Raw genomic sequence first — 18,682 nt, 5'->3', positions numbered from 1 at the left:
AGATCTATCTTCCCCAACCCCCCATTCCATCTCCAGGGTCTCCTTGCCACAAACTGAGAACTCGCCACACTGGCAACTTGCAAAGTCCCTTCTTGTCCTTTAATGTGGGGGAGGTAGAGGGGGCCCAAGTGTCCCGTGGTCCTGTTGGGGTAAAGTAGCCGGTGTGTGTTTGGATTGGCCTCCAGGATCAGGGGAGCAGGCAGCAGCTCACACCTCCACAGAGCCCAGGGGCCTCAGATGCTGCTGCAGAAGCTGAACATTGTGCAGGAGTTTCTTCTGGTGGCCAGCCAGGGTAACTCCCAGGGCCGGCAAGTCTCTGGAGGGGGTGATGGAGGGGTCACTTTATGCCTCAATATTTCAGGATCCCAGCCTCTCCCCTGTCCCCCACTTACTCCAGGCTCAGTTGGGCCACATCACTGAAGTTGCAGAGACCGAACTTGGAGAAATTGTCCTGGTAGCACTCGAGTCCGATGGCTGAGAGCCAGGCCTGGGGCGAGTCCAGGGCACTGAAGTCCAGGGGCATGGGGTTCAGAAGGGCCTGGGAAGGCCTAAAAGGGAGGAAGGGGTACAGGCAGGTCAAAGCCCCCTCTTCATCTCAGTTTTCTTTTGGGTTTGCCTTTTCCTCCCTGGCTTTTCCCCAGACCTGTCCCTGGGCCCCCCGGCAGCCTGCAAAGTGTCAGGTTTGCGGATCAACTTGTCCAAAGCTGCCACCAGCTGGTCAAAGTGAGGTCGCTGGGTACGGTCCTTCTGCCAAGTGTCCAGCATCAGCAGATGGAGTCCAGGAGGACAGCCTGGAGGTGGAGGCAGTCGGAACTCCTGTTCCACTGCATTCAGGACCTTGGAGTTAGAGGAAGGAAGGGATGAAGACAGGCTCTGGTTGGTAGGGAGCGAGTTGTTAAGTGAGGAGGTGGGTTGGGAGCAGAAAGGAACTAAGATGTCCAAAAGAATAAGAGCTAGGTGTGTTTCAACTGTGAGTGGACCAGAGAAGCATTTTCCAGCTGTGACCCACTTGAACCCTTAGGATATTCTAAGGGCATTGATGGCGGGATGGGGGTGGTCAAAGTATGAGACTAAGAGACCAAATAGTATGACATAGCAGGGGTGGGGAGTCCTGAGAGGAAACAAGATCAGAAGTGGCCATGGCTGGAATAAAGTAGGAAAAGGTTTGTAGAGAGACTGGAGCCTGGGCCAGTAGGCTGCAGTGGCAAGGAGGGGTGGGGCAGCCAGTTCACCTCCTGATCACTCATGTCCCAGTAAGGTCGTTCCCCGTAGCTCATCACTTCCCACATCACGACTCCAAAGCTCCAGACATCACTGGCTGACGTGTGTTTTCCATAAGCGATTACCTCTGGAGCAGCCCAGCGGAGCATGCAGTTTGGGCCCTGGGGGACAGCGAGGAAGGTATGGAATGCAGCCATGCAGGGGAGTCATCACACTCAGGCTAGCTACTCAGACCCCAATGGCTCTGCAACATCCTTTAAGCACCTCTGTGGAACAGAGCTGCTAATCTGAACACAGAGCAGTAGGGGCCTTAGAGCAAGAAGCAAAGGCCCAGAGCCTAAAAAATAGGGCTGGGAGGATATGGAGGGGTGTGGGTCTGTGCCCCAGATGTTGGTCTTATCAAGGTCAGGCAGTGGGGTTGAGTTGTGTAGATTTTCTGTACCCCTCCTGTAGTTGGGTCTTGCAAATAACCCATTCCCCTCACCTTGGCTCTAATTGTCCCTCACCTCCTTTACCTAGGTGAGCCCTGTATCCTTAGAAAAAGTAAAATGACACTTTTTACTGCCCCTCTCTAAATGAGCTCTTAGACTTGGTAAAATGGACACCTCAGTACAGCTTTTCTTCTCTGCAACCCTGAAGGGACAGTGTTCCCCAGGCTGCTGTACTCACCTGTGGACTATGTCCAAGCCGAGCCACTTTGCACACCAGGTGGCTGTTGACCAGCACACTGTGGGCAGCCAGGGCGCGGTGCACAAAGGCCAGGCTGGACAGGTGCCACATGGCAGAGGCCACGCCCCGCTGCATGGCCACCAGCTGCAGGCTGCTGAACTGGCCCTCCCGCTGCTGCAGGAGAAGCAAGAAGTCTCAGCATCACCTTGGACACTAGGGGGCTCAGGGGACCAGGAATCTAGGGAGCCTAGGAATGAAAGGGGAAGGCCAGGGGTGCAGGGAGCCAAAAGGGTGGAAGTGAAACAGGGTTCCCCTGTTCCATATCCAGGGGGCACTGACCCTGAGGAAGCTGTCCAGGGGCCCCAGTTCCATGAGTTCTGTCAGGACCATGAGGGGCCGGCTCTTGGTGACCACACCCTCCAACCGCAGGATGTTTGGGTGCTGAAACTGGCCCAGCATAGCGGCCTGGCCCAGAAAGGCCATCTGCAAGCTCTCTGCACCACCAGCCCACAGGGTCTGGATGGCCACCGCCTGTTCCCGCCGGCCCCGGGGCTGCAGTCGGCCTCGGCGCACCTCTCCGAAGGAGCCTGGGAGGACAGGGGTGCGTGGGAATGAGTACTTCCGAGTCAGAAACCCCCCAGCTCCCTCCTGGGCTCTCCTCTGTGCTCTGTACCTGCACCGATGACCTCCTCTATCTTGATGTATGCGGGGTCCACCTCCCGGGAAAATTCTCTGAGGGCTTGACAGGGGTCCTCATAGGTGGAGGGGTCGATGTAGTACTTTACTCCTAGTCCTAGATGGGGGGTTCAGTCCCGACACACACTCTCACCTCTGAAGCTGGGGACAGCAGTTAGCCTGCCCAGAGAACCCTGGTCCCCTTCCCCGCCAATCCCAGATTCACCCCACCTGGGCTGCTGTACTGCTGGAGCTGCTCCGTGTACCCTGTGCTACGCCGCTTCCTAGGGGGACAAACCAGGTCTCTGAGTGACATGGTCCTTTTCCATACTTTCCAATACTCAGTCCCAGAATTGGTGGGGGATGCAAGGTCCTCCATGGGGAAGGGAAGGCAGGGCAGGGAGGAAACAAATACAGGTGGGATTTTCTGCAGTGGGTTTGGGGGCTACCAGACTAGAGGTGTGTCAGTAGGGCCTAGTGGGGAGGGCCTCACCTTTGGAAAACCACAGCCAGCACGGTGATGGCAGCCAGCAGCAGAAAGGCCAGGGCACCCAGGATGGAGCCAATCACCAGTGAGAGTCTCTCAGGCAGCTGTTCTCCTGAGGTGTACCAGGACAGAGGGGGTCCAGGTGTCAGCATGGCTGCCCCAGAGGATTGCCCAAAAGCTCCCAGGACATCCCCACATTGCACCCTGGGCTCCCACTTCCCTGCCCAGGCACCCCTCACCTTCAGGCAGGGTCTGAAAATAGACTTTGACCCCGAAAGGGCCGTGGCCAGCTGCGGTCCGTGCCCGCACCTGGAAGCCATAAATGTGGCCGGGGCTCAGCTGTGTCACGGTGGCCGTATTGGTCTCGCTGGTCAGGGTGAAGGAGTGGGACTCATCTTCAGCCTGGGGGGGACAGCCACTCACTCCCTGCTGGCTGCTGTCCCCTGATCCCCTGAGAGATACCATCTCCGACCTCTGCTTTGTGGGAGCCCCGTCCTCTGCCCCCTTCAGACCCTGCTAGCTCCCATCTGTCTGCTCTGGAGCCCCACCTGGTCATAGTAGCGAAGCTGATAATCCAGAATGTTCCCATTGGTGTGGTCTGGCTGTGGCCAGGACACGGTGATGCTGTTAGGAGCTCGGCTCACCTGGTGCACGACAGGGACTGCGGAGGGAACTGTGGGACAGCAGGGAGGGTTCAGGCTAAGCAGAGGGCAGGGGGACTCTAAGGTGGGCAGTCGAGGTTCTTATGGGAGTCAGGACTCACCTTCATGGCTGGTGCTGACGTTGATGGCTGCAGCCTGGGGGGCATCAGGGCTGAGCTCTGACACCCCATTGACAGCCTGAACTTCCAGGATGTAGGGGATGTGGGCCCGCAGCCCCCCAACTAGCACACGACTCTCAGTCAGGCCCCTCTGGCGGGGGTCGAAGTGCACCTCATCCCGGCAACGGTGACAGGGACCCCCACCCACTGTCTCTGGGCGGCCCCCGCACTCCTTGCACACAACGTTGAAGAGAAGGTCTCCGCGGCCCCCCAACTCTCGGGGCAGACGCCAATGCAGCATGAGGGCTGAGCCCTGCACCTCAAACCAGAGCTCCCGGGGAGCAGAAGGGGGGCCTGGGAGGCCCATTGAGACAGGCAGGGTGAGAGGGAAGAAGAGGAGGGAAAGCAAGGACACAAGAGTCAGAAGTCACCCCAAATGCAACGAGACCCAGACCCCCACCTCAGCTGACTGCATTCCCGCTTCTGAGCACTCACCAGTGCAGGGGGCCTCGGGCGGGTCAGAACTGGCCCGGTAGAAGCCCGTGAGACATGAGCACATTGGGGCAGCAGGGTCTGGTGTATGGCTGCGAGCAGGGCAAGGGGAGCAGGGGGCATCCCCAGCTAAGGCCTTGTATGACCCCTTGGGACAAGCTGAGGAGCAGAGAAGAGGTTTTTCAGGATCAGCCATTATCCCTCCACAGGCACTACCTAGTCCATGAGCCCAGAGCCAGCAACCCCCACCATCACATCACCCATAGACACACATGGCACATCTACACATACATCATCACACACACAAATACATACCACACCATATGCACACAACCCACACCATACATATGCACCACACACACATTACATACCACCCCCAGCACTCCCCACCCCCCACCCTGCTCTGTTTTCCTCCCTCAGGCAGAGATTCCTTCTGCCTCTTCTGCTGTTTGTGGGGTGCAACACCGTTTCCATTGATGGAAAAAGTGAGGTGTGGTGGGGGAGGCTGGCAGGCCAAGTGCCAGATGGAGGTGTCTGGCATGGACTGCCCCACCTCCCCTGCACAGCCTCCTGTACCCGAAACCATTCTGAGCTTGCAATGCCTAAGGCCTCTCTCTGCATGGGGGGTCCTGGGCCCTGGGACCACTCCTACACAACCAGATAGCAAATAAGGCAAAGGACCCACCCCATCCCCAGATAATCCAGTAATTTATCTCCCTTGGGACATCAATTTTCAGTCCTGTGACTCTGGAATCCTCAGTTTAGCTCTGGAAGTTTCCAGGAGGTTCTGGAAATGTCCAATGGTGGAGCTCAACAGTTCCTAGGCTTTAGGAAGTGAAACAGAGGGGGGTGGTGGTAAAAATGCTACCCTAAAATAACCTACGCTTGACCTTTGAGGAACAAAATAAAGCTTGAAATGATCTGATGAAGAATCAGACTTGTAGGGTGCCCTCGCTTGGGGTGACCTTGGCAAAGAGCTAAGGAGCAGGGATGTCTCACCTTGGCAGGCCTTGTCCCCGTGCGCAGGCTGGTAGCCTGGCTGGCAGCGGCAGCGCCCCACGGACACCATCCACTTGCCTTCCCCATTGCAGTGCAACCTCGGGGGGCTGCTGCTGGCCTGGGGCCCCCCTCCATCCTCCTCCGGCTCTGCATGAGCTACACAAGTGCCCATGGCTGCCACCAATGAGGCGCCCCCGGCCCCACTGGCCTGAGTCTCGGGGAAGGAGGCAAAGGCGCGCAGCACCGCTGGGCAGGCGTGGGAGAAGAGCTTGACAGCCACGAGGGCCAGGCAGGCGCCAGTGTCCTGGAAGGCCACGTAGAAGCCACGCTGGGTGAGTGGCCCAAAGCTCCGCTCTTTGATGTTCAGCTGCAGCCCGGAGGAGCGTGCCTCCGGGCCCCGAGGTCCCATTGCCCAGGCGGAGGAAGAGGAGGAGGAAGATGGAAAGCTCTCGTCTGCGGCGATCGTGTCCACCTTGGTCCAGCGCTTGAGGTGCCAGGCCGAGGCACTGTCAGGGCCGTCGGGCTCCTCAGCTTGGCGGTAGTAGAGGGTGAAGGTTTCCCGGCACAGGCCTCCCGCCACCCCCAGGCTGGAGCAGGCGCGCACGGAGAAGTGTAGGCGGATATGCACGCGCTGCGCCCCGCCCCGCTCCACGAAGTGCGTCTGCAGCCAGTTGTCCTGGGACGACGTGCCCGGAGAGGTCCCTGCCACGTGGCACGCCTCGAAGGTCCGAGTGAGGCGTCGCTGGTCATCCAGAACACTGACCTCGTCCCACTGCAGGAACAGGGATAGCTGCAGTTGTGTATTGGCCTGCGTGTGTGCATGCTTGGGGAGTGTGGGGTGAGGTTTTTCCAAAGCACTATTCTGCAGGGCAAGAACTTTGGGGGTGGGAGGGGGTTACTCCAAAGCACTCTTCTTCGGGGCAAGAACTTTTGGGGAGTGAAGTGAGTTTATTCCAAAGCACTATTCTGCAGGGCAAGAACATTTTTAGTCCTGCCCATCTCTGCTCAGGAGCTCCCACCTAAATCCCCCCACCCCTGAAATCTGGGCATATGGTAGGGCAGGGACCCTGGGTTCTGAAGCAGCAGGTGACACTCACCCCACCTGGTGGGTAGGTGAGCCAGCCAATCTCCGATGTCTCACCAGATGTGTCCAGGAGCACCTCTACTCAGGGAAAAAGAAACAGCACTGCCTGTTAGCCAAGGCAGCAACCAACACCCATTCCTACCCCATTCCCACCAGGAGCAACAGAAAAGCCCTTCCTGCTTTAGAGAATGGTTCTGTCAAGCACACAGCTGTAGGTGAGATCCAATCCCCCAGTCCCCAATGGCTCCACCCTTGTCCATTGTTTCTTAGTCCCTCCCATTTCTTGCAACTCTCCACCAGCCCCCCCCCCCCTTACCTTCCAGAGCCAGCCCCAAGGATGCTAGCACCAGGACCGACAGACCGTGCACCATGCCCGCCACTCTGCTCCCCGCGTGGGCAGTGCCCTCAGCAGCCATGAGGCATCTTCAGGGATGGCCACATCGCCCCTGGCTGCCACCCTTCTCCCAGGTGGGGCTGCTTGTGGCTTCCTCAGGGCCAAACCTAGAACCAGGAAAAGTTGTGTTGCTTAAATCTCCAAAATTCGGCCCGGTGTCTCCCCAAAACAGCACTCACATCATACCAGCATCCACCAGGGAGCAAGACAGTGGGAAAGGGACATTTTGGGGATGATGCACCTGGTCTCTCCTTCCAGACACACTGTAGATGACTGGGCATTCACCGCTCCTGGCCCTCCCTTTTTGAGCTCTTCAAACCTCACCTTTTTCTACAAGGAGAAATTCCAGTTCTCTCTTCCTTTATTCTCCTTTTCGTTCTGACAGCCTCCCTGTATGGAAATCAGCAGAGCCTTCTTATTAGAAACAGATGGGCTAGAAATGCCTCCTTCATTAGGGACAGAATCCCAGTCCGGGACATCATGGACACTTCAGATGAGCAGTGAAAGAAAAGAGAGGAACTACAGAAAGAGAGCCATGGGGTGTGATGGCAGAGAGGGTCCATGAACAGAAGCAAAAGGAGCATGGCACTGAAACTGATCTGCAAACCCAGCTAGCCTGGAGAGGGAGAGAGCTGTGGAGGTGGGTCTGCCATACCTACATGTTGTCAACATGTAGGAGCACATTTTTCTTTGGTTTCTACCAAAAGAAATAAGTGCACCTTCAAATACATGGAATAAAGGGGATAAAGCAGCTCATTTGCTCTCAAGGCAGGGAAGGCCATACATGCCACAGAGATGTGTCATCTTGTTCCTCTGAGATTAATCCTGCCCAGGGTATTGAGGTCTGAACCACTGGCAGCTTGTCAGTGTACCCCATGCTGAGGACTTCTAACTGGCTCTTTTGCAAGGGCATCTGGTAAGGTCTAGGCAGCAGCACTGAAGAATCTGTCCTTGGGTAACATGGACTTGGACAATTTGTTCAGAGGTTCAAACAAGAATATTATAAAACAGCATGTTTATGAAGAAAAAAGATGCAGAATTAATCTCTCGGGAGATAGTTAAAAAGTCATGAAACCAGCTGAAAGAATCAGAATCAATTTTATTACATTGAGCTGAAAACCATTTCCAAGCATAAACTATGAGTCCAGGGGTCATGGGCATGTATGTGTCAGGATATAGAGAAAGGGACTGGGGTGGGGGGAAGGTTTTAGTGTTGGCATAACCTATCCTCATTGTATTCCCGCCCTTTTTTTTTTTTTTTGGTCATACCGGACAGCGCTCAGGGGCCACTCCTTGCTCTATGCTAAGAATAGCTCCTGGCAGGCTCAGGAAACATGGAATGCTGGGATTCGAGCCACTGTCCTTCTGCATGCTAGGCAAACACCTTACTTCCATGCTATCTCTCCAGTCCCTGTATTCACTTTTTTTTATTTTTAAAATCTTACATATACTATCTTTTCAACCAAAACAACAATCAGAATTTATTTCCCCCCTACCCCACCAAGGCCAGGAATTGAATCCAGAACCTCACACATATGAGGTATGAGCTCTACCACTGAGCCATGTCCCTAGAATTTCCTTTATATCTATACATAGAAACTGCCATGTAAGATGAATCAAAACTCTGTTCAGGCCACTACTCTCTATAAAAATCTCTGGCCTTTAGATATTAGTCTAGAGGTAGGTTTTTTTTTTTTTTTTTTTTTTGGTAAGATACAAATCTCTCTTCCTGAGTTTCCCACATCTGGGAGCTGCTTGGACAAGAATAGTAGATTCCATTTGCTTCTGTTGAAAAGTAAGTAAGAAACATGTTGCTCAAAAGACAGAACAAGAGAGTTAAAAAAAATTAATCGCTTGGAAATTGGGTCTTGTCCTCTCCTGAATATCTCTGATGCTGTATTTCATGGTGCGACAAGAAACTGCACATTTCTAAACAAAGTAGAAATCATGTTATTAATTATATCTAACTTTGATCTATGTGAAAAATCATCATTGTATTTTTCCTAATGTTTTTGTTTCTAGATAATGTTGGTTCAACTGAAGAAAAAGCCTTCAGTGGAGTTTGCTCCGGGGTTATCTCGGAGATAAGGGGCTATACACAAATCTGTATGGGCTGATCTGCAAAAGTGCTCCATGGCATAGAGCTACTGAAATGTTCCTCTCATGCCTGCATTACCATCTCTCGGAAATGAGAGGCAGTGTTTGGTATATGTATGCAAAAAGGAATCTTTCTCAATCATAAGATTTACACAGTCAACTTATCTAATTTATACCTCAACAAAGCCAGAACAAAGCATGTCCATGTAGCAAATTATTCCCAAGAAATATAGGTTCTTGGCAAACAAGATTGCCAGTCCTAATAGAATCATTCTCCTTATTAAGCAAATGCATCAAAGAATAGGGTTATTTTGAAGTAAAAGTGTGGCACCATCACAAGCAGCTATTCCATAAATATCCTAAAATTATTCATGTACATCCCAAGTCTCAAGGTTTTGACATGCCACAACTAGCAGGTTCTGACCGGAGCTGGAGTCTTAGAACATTGATATTAAAAAAAGAAACTGCCTGCAAAAAATATTCGAACAATAAAGGCTATTATGCCATTAGCCCAGCAGACACTCTTTAAAATAGCTTCTTTCAGTCAGAACATTATTTCTAGAATCTGCAGGTGATTCTGTAACCATTTTTTCTTCCTAAACATATGAGACAAATAATCATGAGGATAGAATAATACACATTTTGGATGAACATTTTTACAAGAATAAAAATACGCACTACATATAGTATTGGGTGTGTCATATGGAACTTTCTGGAAAATGTGGAAAGGTAAAGTATTTGCTTGGATAACCTGCAATACAAGTAACATAGTTTAGGTCAGGCATGCATAGCCTTAACATACATCTTGATGACAACAATAAGCTGGACTCATTCCAGAACATCTAGAAAAGGACAAAAGCAATTACAAAATATCTTAAGACTATTCTTTCATTGTCAAGAGGAGTCAGAAAGAAAAATAATAAAAATGGCAGTACTGCATATAAATTGTCACTTCAGAAATTATAAAAACAAACAGGGATGGGGGAAGCCATATCTGGCAGTGCTCAGAGTTGACTCCTGGTTCTATGCTCAGGGATCATTCCTAGCAATTTTTGAGGGACAGTACAGGGTGCTAGATTTGAAATTAGGTTGGCTATGTGCAAGATAAGTACCCTGCCCACTGTACTCTTTACAGCCATGTAATTTTTCTTTATTTTGTTTTTGTTTTTGTACCACACATGTGATGCTTAGAGGTTACTCCTGCCTTTGTGCTCAGGAATTACTCTTGGTGGTTCTCGGGGAGCCACATAGAATGCTAGAGATTGAACCCAGGTCAGCCACATGCAAGGTAAGCACCCTACCCTACTTTCTCTCCAGCTCCTGACATCCCATACATTTTAAACATCTTACTAAGACCAAGGATAGTTTTTAAAAAGAAATGGTGAGGCTCTTAATGCAGTGAGAAGTATTCTTTTGCTGGGGAACAAAGTCAACTTGTTTTGAGATTTAGATGCAGAAGACTGGAGGTATAGACAAATTTTACCTTAGGAAGGAGGGTGGCTGAAGAATAGAAGGAAGTGGGGCCAGTTTTTTTGTTTGTTTGTTTGTTTGTTTTTGGGCCACACCCAGCGGTCCTGGCAGGCACAGAGGACCATATGGGACACCGGGATTCGAACCAACTACCTTTGGTCCTGGATCGGCTGCTTGCAAGGCAAACGCCGCTGTGTTATCACTCCGGGCCCAGAAAGTGGGGCCAGTTTTTGCTTATGAAACAAGTTAGATAAATATAAGGTCTTTTATTTACTATAACGAAGAGTCTCAATTCCAAGAAGGAAAAGAAGGACAAAGGAAATTTTATTAAAATAAGGAGTACATTGCTGTCAGGTAATTCCTACCACCTGAAGCAAGCTTCAAAGGCAGAAATTTAGGTGACAAGAACACCGAGTTTTAACAGCTCCTGCCTGGAATATTAAGCATGCAGTGCTCAGAAGGTGATACACAAAGGAGTCTCTCAAGGCTGACATGGCTGGGACTTCTTTAGCATCTGGTTCAAGTGTCAAGCATGTCTGTCCCAGCATGCAGAGATGCACTGACCCTCTGCAAAGCCAGATTCTTCTGCTCTTACCCTTCTGACTGGCTGAAGAATCCTCTAGCTTCTCCAGCATATAAAAGGAATTGGTCAGGGTTGAGAAATGTCCTAATCCCAAGAGAAGAAACAAATGCTTCTCAATCAGGAAAATATTCAAATTTCAGATGGGTACATGGTTTTTAAAAATATAAATAACCAAAGCAGCAGAAATGATTTCGCACTGAGACAGCTCAGAAAATGAGACTGATTAGACAAAGTTTTCTGGAACAAAAATTGCACATACTACGACTTCCAGTTCTTTCTCAACTCCTTCTATGGATAGAACATTTTATATCCCTTCACTACAGCAGAGGGAACTCTATATTTCTTGGGTTTACAAAAATATGAGCTTCTTAGCATTGGGGCTGTATTTTGTTCCCAGAAACGAGCAAAGATGAAAGATGTGTAGAATCTTAGCATCTCAGGCATAGATTATGAATTTTATTAACTATAAAAAGGAAATGCTTTTCCAAATAGACCTGAGCAAATCTGTGAGAATTTAAAAAAATATTAGCAGGATTCTAATTACAATGTTACCCATGGTAATCTTTTGACCAAACTAAGTTGACTTGATGTTTTATGCACCCCCGCTCACAAAGTGAAATTTTTTTTAAAGTTAAATAATATAAGCCAAAGAAGCGTGCAGAAAGAAATAGCAGGAGATATATTGGGCCATTAAAATTGGTTATTGTAGGAGGCAAAAAGGAAGGGTGGTAGGTGTGTGTGTGTGGGTTATTAACTTTGTCTTAACAAAGATTTAAATTGTTTTTCTCTTTCTAATGAGAGCATTTTATTTTTCTCAGTAAAATACAACCTCAGGGCTATGGAGACAGCTAAAAGGCACATGCTTTGTATATGGAAGACCCAAATTCAATCCCTGGCTCTGAGCAAGCTGTTTACCTGAGCATGTACACTGGGAGTGGGTAGGGCAAAGAGGTGTGGAGGAAAGAATATAAAAATCAATCACAATATGAAAATACAACTTAAACTAAAAAAATGGAAAGGAGTTTTAAAACACAGATGCAAACATGTGTGTTTATAGATGTTTCTTGGTTTTATTTTGCAGGGGGGTGCTCCGGGGTTACTCTTGACTGCGCTCAGAAATCACTGCAGGCAGGCTCAGGGAACCATATGGGATTCTGGGGATCGAACCCCCTTCTGTCCTGGGTCAGTCATGTGCAAGGCAAATGCCTTACCATTGTGCTACCACTCCAGCCCTATTTATAGATTTTTTTTTAAAAAAGAGTTTTTTTCTAAAATCTCTAGAAATAATCATGTGTTAAGAAGTAAACAGAGATGGAGATGCAGGAGGTAGGAAGAACTGAATGAATGAATGTCGACCACAAGAGCAAAATAACTTTGATTCCTGAATTTTCTTTAAGCTTCTCTCAAGATGCCCAAAAGGTACCCTGATCAGAGATCACTTCTCTTACAAAACGTCACACCACAGACAGAACGTCACAGGCAGAAAAGACGTGCCAGGGTTTCTCTACAGGGAGAAAGAGATGCAAAGGCCTGGCTGGCCAGGAGGCAAGGACCCACAGGCAAACAGCTCAGGCTCTTCTACCTGTGTAGCCTGCTCTGTCTGCTGTCACACCTGTTACACGGGGTCCATGTGGGAGGGCTCGGAGCCGCAGGCCTGATCTCAGTCCTGTTCTGCAGCTGCTCAACGCCCAGGAAATTCCAGGCTAATCCTTGCCCAGCTCAGTGCTGCAGCCTCTGCCCTTTAATCTCCTCCTTGGCTGTGGTCTGGGAATTGAATTGGAGTTCTGGTCTCCCTCTGTGAAAGGGACCCCGCTTTGCTGTCCTTAAGAGTCCTCCAGACCAGACAGGGAGGAGCTGGCTGTCCTCCAGGGCTTCTAGTCCTGGCTGCCTAAGCTGGAGAAGCCAATGTGTGGATGACCTGGCACAGGGCAATCGTGTGTCCTTGAAGGTCCAGGGGGGCACTCAGCTTATTCCCTGGTGCACACATAAGCAGACAGATGTACCACTCCGAGTGCCTGGCAGGGGAGATGGGAGAGGCTCTTAGCATGCAGGCAGTGTCTGGGTCTAGCCAGATTGTGCTGAGAAAGAGTCACACTTGATGAGAGCTGACCGAGGCTATACAGGGCTCAGATTAAAGAGCATAGGGAGATGGGGGTTGTAGGTAAAGGAATAAGGGGTTGTAGGTAAAAGAGCAGGAGGAGTTCCAAGGGGTGAACAAATAGGAGGTAAGATGGAAGTGGGGTGGAGGAAGAGGTGTTGAAGTGCTAAGAAGGGTGTGTGTGTACATGTGGGGAAGAAAGAACAAGCATTATACATTCCTGTATGAGAGCACTGAGCCTGTGTGTGTTTGTGTGTGTGTCTGTGTGTCAAAGACTTGATCAGATGTGTGAGCTGAGTGTATGTATGTGTGAGAGACATGACAATATGCTTGTCTGGGAGAGATGAGAGGACGTGTATCTGTGTGTGAATCGAGTAAGAATAATTATATGTGGGTTGAGAGAGATGAACGTTGGGCATAAATGTGTGAGATGAGTGTGTCTGAGAGATGAGTGTGAATGAAAGGTCTGAGTGTTGACTGAATAAGATGTGTGTAAGAGATGAGTGGATGATCTTTGCATGTGTGTGTTGACTGAGAGATGAGTGCTTGAGACGTGCCTATGTGAAAATGTGTTAAACCTGTGTGAGATGAATATGAGTAGTAACGAAAAAGAATAGTGTGTATGTTGATGTGTGTGAGGTGATGCGTGCGAGGTGAATGTGAGTGAGAAATGGATGTGTGTGAGAGATGAGGGTGGCTAGAAGTGGAGTGTTAAATGCGTGTCTGAGAGATGAACGTGCATATATGTGAGCTGAGTGTGAGTGAACGTGATGGAGACTAATCTGAGGTGAATATGTGTCTATGTGAATGTTGATTTTACATGTGAGGAGTGTGTGTGTCTTGTATATAGAGTATCGATGGTATGTGTGTGAGAGAAGAGTGCACTCCTATGTGAGTGTTGAATGTGTGCGTGCGAGTAGTGACTGTATGAGAACACACAGAACAGTGAAGATGCGAGTGGTCCTCAGGAGGTGGCAGCCTCCTCAGCACAGTCCCTCCCCTGGGTCTGTCCTTGCTTTACCATCATCCTGCCACTTCCCTCTGAGCTTCTGCAGACAGAACTGGAAAGGCAGAGAAGTGGGGACCCAAATGGACCCTCCACCTCCAAATCCAGCCATCCCCTTCTACGTCGAGGGGAGAGTGGTACCATGGGGCCCAGGTAGGAGGCAGGAATGGGTGTGGAGCTTCCTGTCCAGAGGAGGCACCAGATCTAATTCTCCCCCAGCTCTAGAACCAGCCCTCGGATACAGAAAATCATCTTCTTGTGACCTGAATGCCCAATGGGCACCGATGGAGTCCATTTCCCTGACCAGTAGGAACCCCCTCTCCCACCTCTTTGCAAAAGGTCCATTGGCTGGAAAGAACCCCGCCCCCCAGTTCCCCTTGGAACAGCTGGAGCAGGCCTTGCCCTTACCCTCACCCCTGCCCTACCTCTGCCCTTCCCACTAGAGCACATCTGCCCAGCTCAAGCCCGGTCCCTAAAGGTGGAGGCTGGGTTAACTGATCGGGAACAGGCCCAGCTGCTTCTCTCCGTGGGCACTGCCAGGGACATTACCACATCGCCTATGCTGGGCCCATGCCAGCTACCCCAGGGAGGGGAGGAGAGTGCCAGACAGCCAGAGCCGAGGCTGCTGGGAGGGGTACAGGGCAGGCAAAGCCCAGCACCCAGATGGGAGGGTGGGAGGGGCTGGGGGGCAGCAGAACAGCAGACAGGGATTGCACTTGGGGTTCAGGACTGGGAACCCCCATAAAGCTCCTTCCACCCCAAAGCTGACTGATCAGGTAGGGTGCAGGGCAGAAGAGGGCAGGTGAAAGATTCCCCAGGTCCTGGATAATCCCCATCACTGAGGTCGGAGACAGAACCTAGAGTTGGGGTCCAGGGGAGGTGACCCTGTAAGCAAAGCTGGGCCTCGATGAGCAGTCAGGACCCTCATGGGGGTGGGGTCAGGGTCCTGGGGTGCTAGCTATGATGCCTGCCTAAGGGGCGGAGCGGGAGGCCAGGGGAGTTCGGAACGCTCCAAGAGCTAGCTTGAAGAGGACTGCTTAGCACTCTGCCTGGGGTTCACAGAGGCCCTGTCGGGTGGGGGGGGGGCTCCCCTACTTTGGCACCCTTAGTTTTCTCTCTCTGTGTGCGCATTCCCAACGCGGTCCACTCCCACCCCCGCCCCAAAGCTCCAAAGCCTGCTACTGTGGGCGTCCGACCCCCTCCCGCCCACCCCCCGGGGCTCACCTTCCCGCCGGCCGGCCTCAGGCTCCGCAGGTTCCGCCCCTCCCCTAGGCCCCCGCAGAACAGGCGCTCGGGGCTCGGGAACCCCACTCTGGGCTCCGAGCAGCTCCGGGATGCCGGGGCGGCCGGGGTGGCCCTGGAGAGGCGGGGCGCGAGGGGCTGGTGCGGGGGCCCCGCGTCGCGCTCGCCGTCGCCACGCTCGATCGCGGGTCCCGCCGCCCGCCGCACGGCACGGCACGGCACCGCACGGCTCGGCTCGGCTCGGCTGGGGCGCGGCGGCTGGAGCTGAGCTCGCCCGACCCGCCCCCTCGGTCCCTCCCCACCCGGCCCGCCCCCCGCCGGCCCCTCCGGCCGCGCTCCCGCTGCCTCTTCCCGGGCGCGAGCCCGCACCCCCGCCCCAGCCTCGGCCAGTCGGGGCGCGGGGTGCAGGCTCGGGCGCACCGGGCGTGGAGGCGCACGGACGGCGGCGCCTCCTCCCGGGACGGCGAGGGGGTGACGGGTGGTGGCACGGGGGCAGGGCCTGGAGGGGGTCAGCTGAGGCGCTGCTGAGCGCCGGGGGAGGTGGGGGCGACTCTCCACTCGCCCCCCACCCGAGCGCGCGTTTTGGGGAGGCGGCGCGGGGAGGCCAGCAGCCCACCTCCTGGCTCCGCGCTTGGGGCTTCAACTCTGGCAAGTCACACCCCACGGTTTCGGGTACCCACTCAGGCTTCCACTAAGGTGGGCGTGAGCTGAGACAGACAGAGAGAGGGGGAGATGGCAGAGAAAGGGGGTGGAGGGAAAGACAAACGGGGACAGCGTGCAGGGACGGGGGTGGAGAGGGAGGGGGCGTCTGGAGAGCAGCTCCCCTGCAGCCTGGAAAACTCTTCTTGGGGGCCCTGCTTCTCGCTCGGCGTCGGAGCTTCCCTCTGGTCCCGTACCCTTTCCCCGCCCAGGGACCCCGGAGTCCTGGTTCCCAAAGGCCAAGTCCTGAATGGCGGGGCCTGGCTCCCGCCTCCCACGGGCAAGTCGCAGCACCTCTCGGGCGCAGCCTCCCCTGCCCGCCCCCAGAGAACCGCACCGCTGGCAGGACAGACTGTCCACCCGGTACCAGGCACCTGCGGGGGCGAATGCCAGGATTGAGGAACAGAATGGGAGCCGCCCAAGAAAAGGTTGCAAGCACCCCTCTCCTCCTCTCCCCAAGGCCGGGGCCAGGATCTGGGGGTCTATTGTTCCGGCCTCCAGCGCCCACCGGGCCTTCTAACAGCGAAGTTTTGCTACCACCTGCTGGCTCTTGCCAGGAACGCCAGGCCTCGGTGGGATCCCCGACTCCCCACGACCCACCCTATCCCACTGGTTGATTACCAGTGGGTTACCAGCGGATTACCCAGCTCCCTTCATTCCTTTTGCAAGGCCTGGCTTTGGGAAGGGGCTCGCTGCCAAGGGGGCCCCATCAACACTGGTACTTGAGAAGCATTCGGAAACCCAGGAAAAGTTTGAAAGAGATTCATGAGCCAACAAATGCAAGGAGCAAAACAATGAAACTCTTTTAAGAGGCACCTGGAAGAAATAACAAGCCTTCGTGAATTGACTGCAAGCAGAAGGATGTTGAATGATTTCTGCTTGTGGACATCATTATAAGTTCATTTGCATTGAGTGTCTAACTCCATTTGCTTCGCGAGTCTAACTCGCTGGCCTTCCCTTTGCTCTGAAACTCAGAAACGCCCCGAGAGAATTTTTTTTTTTTTTTGCCCAAAGCAGTTTTTGTCCAAGGCTTAGAAAAGATTACCTGGAGAAATCGGAATTGATGCTGTGTAGATATTATATAACCATGATCCTAGCCGTATAAGCAACATGGCTGATTCCCTGAAAACTCTGGGTATATTGAAGCACTTTTGAGAAGAGCTTACATCATTAACTTATCTTGAAAATATCAGCAACATCCAAAATTAAAATCTATTTTATTTAATCTGCCTAACCCCCCCCCCGTAATAATTTGCAACACAGCTTGTAATAACGTAAAAAATAAATTCTTTTGCCTCAGGATATGCATTGCCTGTTAGGTGGTCCTAATGTGTCCTATTGGGTTTTTGCATAGACCAACGGTGATATGCAGTCTAAGGACTATGTATTACTAATTTTCCTCTTCTTAATAAAATTCAAGAACCATCTAGTCTTAGAAGAAAATTCCATTGTTCTCTAGAGTCAAGCAGGTTTAAAGCAGTGATTACTGTTGGCCCTTCACAATCTACAGTGTTATCAGAGTTTTAAAGGGTGGTGGATGGAAGGAATGCATCGTTGACTTCTACTGCCATCTGCAGCTATTAAACGCAAAGTAATAAGTTTCTTTTAAAGTTTAAACATAAATCTTGACTATAATTTGTGAATATCCAGCACAAGATGCTTATAAGATTTTAGAGTCTGTGAATAAAAAAAATAATAACAATTTCAACATGTCTGGACAGAAGGACTGAACTAAGAGCTTTGTACTCCTCAAAGTAAACTCATTGAGAACACAACCATCTCTAATGTAGATCTGAAAGCCCTCAGGAGCTCCAGAGAAAAATACTCTGGGGGTGGCTGTTTGATTGGTTCTAACTCCCCCTTAAAAATCACCCCTAAAGATATACAATTTTCTTATTTCCTTTTAGAATGGCTAAATCAAGCTGGTATTATTATGAGCAAATTCTTTTTATTTTATTTTATTTTTATTTTTATTTTTGGGTCACACCAGGCAGTGCTCGGGTTACTCCTGGCTCTACACTCAGAAATTACTCCTGGCAGGCTCGGGGGACCATATGGGATGCCAGGATTTGAACCACTGTCCTTTTGCATGCGAAGCAAATGCACTACCTCCATGCTATCTCTCTGGCCCTTGAGCAAATTCTTTACAAATTATTTCAGTGATCAGAATAGTAAGGGTAAAATAATAAAGGAATTTATTGAGCTCTCAAACCTCTTATTCTAAGATGTCGGCAACTACAGAAATGTCTTCACCAAACCCTTCACTCTATTGTTTAATGACCTGTGACAGCTGGAGGCTTCTTAGAAACTTTCTCCAGTCTGCTCTCAAGCAATATGTCCAATAAACATGCTAACTGTCTCCACAGAACTAAACCTTTTGGTGCTGCTTTGTTTTGTCCTCAGACTCTTCTAGAGTGTTTTAGGGTTCTCTATTAGCACTGATTTGTTTGAAAAACAAAACTAATTTGAACTGTAGACCAATAGTCATGCTAACCAGAGTATTTGCTGAGAGAATGATCTCCAAAATGCATTCTTTGATCTTCCATTTGGGAATCACTTTGTTTAATCTATTGTTATTTTTGCAGTACCAGAAACAAAACCCAGGGCTTTTCCATGTAAGGTAAGTGTTCCACTGCTGAGCTAGCTATACCCCCAGCCCTCTGAACATCAAATGAACCAAGAGATAATAATGACCTTCAGATGTTT

The 18,682-nt window shown here is 51.2% G+C and overlaps 1 protein-coding gene across 1 annotated transcript; it reads right to left on the bottom strand.

Moving 5' to 3' along the window:
- Positions 1-74: 74 nt before the first annotated feature.
- Positions 75-15,308, bottom strand: EPHB6 (EPH receptor B6). Its single transcript, XM_049775981.1, has 18 exons — positions 15,260-15,308; positions 7,106-7,171; positions 6,704-6,888; positions 6,401-6,465; positions 5,304-6,075; positions 4,308-4,463; positions 3,816-4,166; positions 3,601-3,725; positions 3,269-3,454; positions 3,059-3,156; positions 2,797-2,849; positions 2,564-2,683; positions 2,230-2,477; positions 1,891-2,064; positions 1,233-1,382; positions 644-837; positions 393-548; positions 75-316 (listed from the first exon to the last, which is right to left on the bottom strand). The coding sequence occupies exons 3-18, from the start codon at positions 6,801-6,803 to the stop codon at positions 208-210; spliced, it is 3,057 nt and encodes a 1,018-aa protein (XP_049631938.1). The 5' UTR covers positions 6,804-6,888; positions 7,106-7,171; positions 15,260-15,308; the 3' UTR covers positions 75-207.
- Positions 15,309-18,682: the final 3,374 nt, after the last annotated feature.

This window comes from Suncus etruscus, chromosome 1 (assembly GCF_024139225.1).
Source record: "Suncus etruscus isolate mSunEtr1 chromosome 1, mSunEtr1.pri.cur, whole genome shotgun sequence".
In the NCBI taxonomy this organism is placed as follows: Eukaryota; Metazoa; Chordata; class Mammalia; order Eulipotyphla; family Soricidae; genus Suncus; species Suncus etruscus.
The sequence above is the reverse complement of the archived record's forward strand: the minus strand, read 5'-3'. Positions and strand labels throughout refer to the sequence as shown.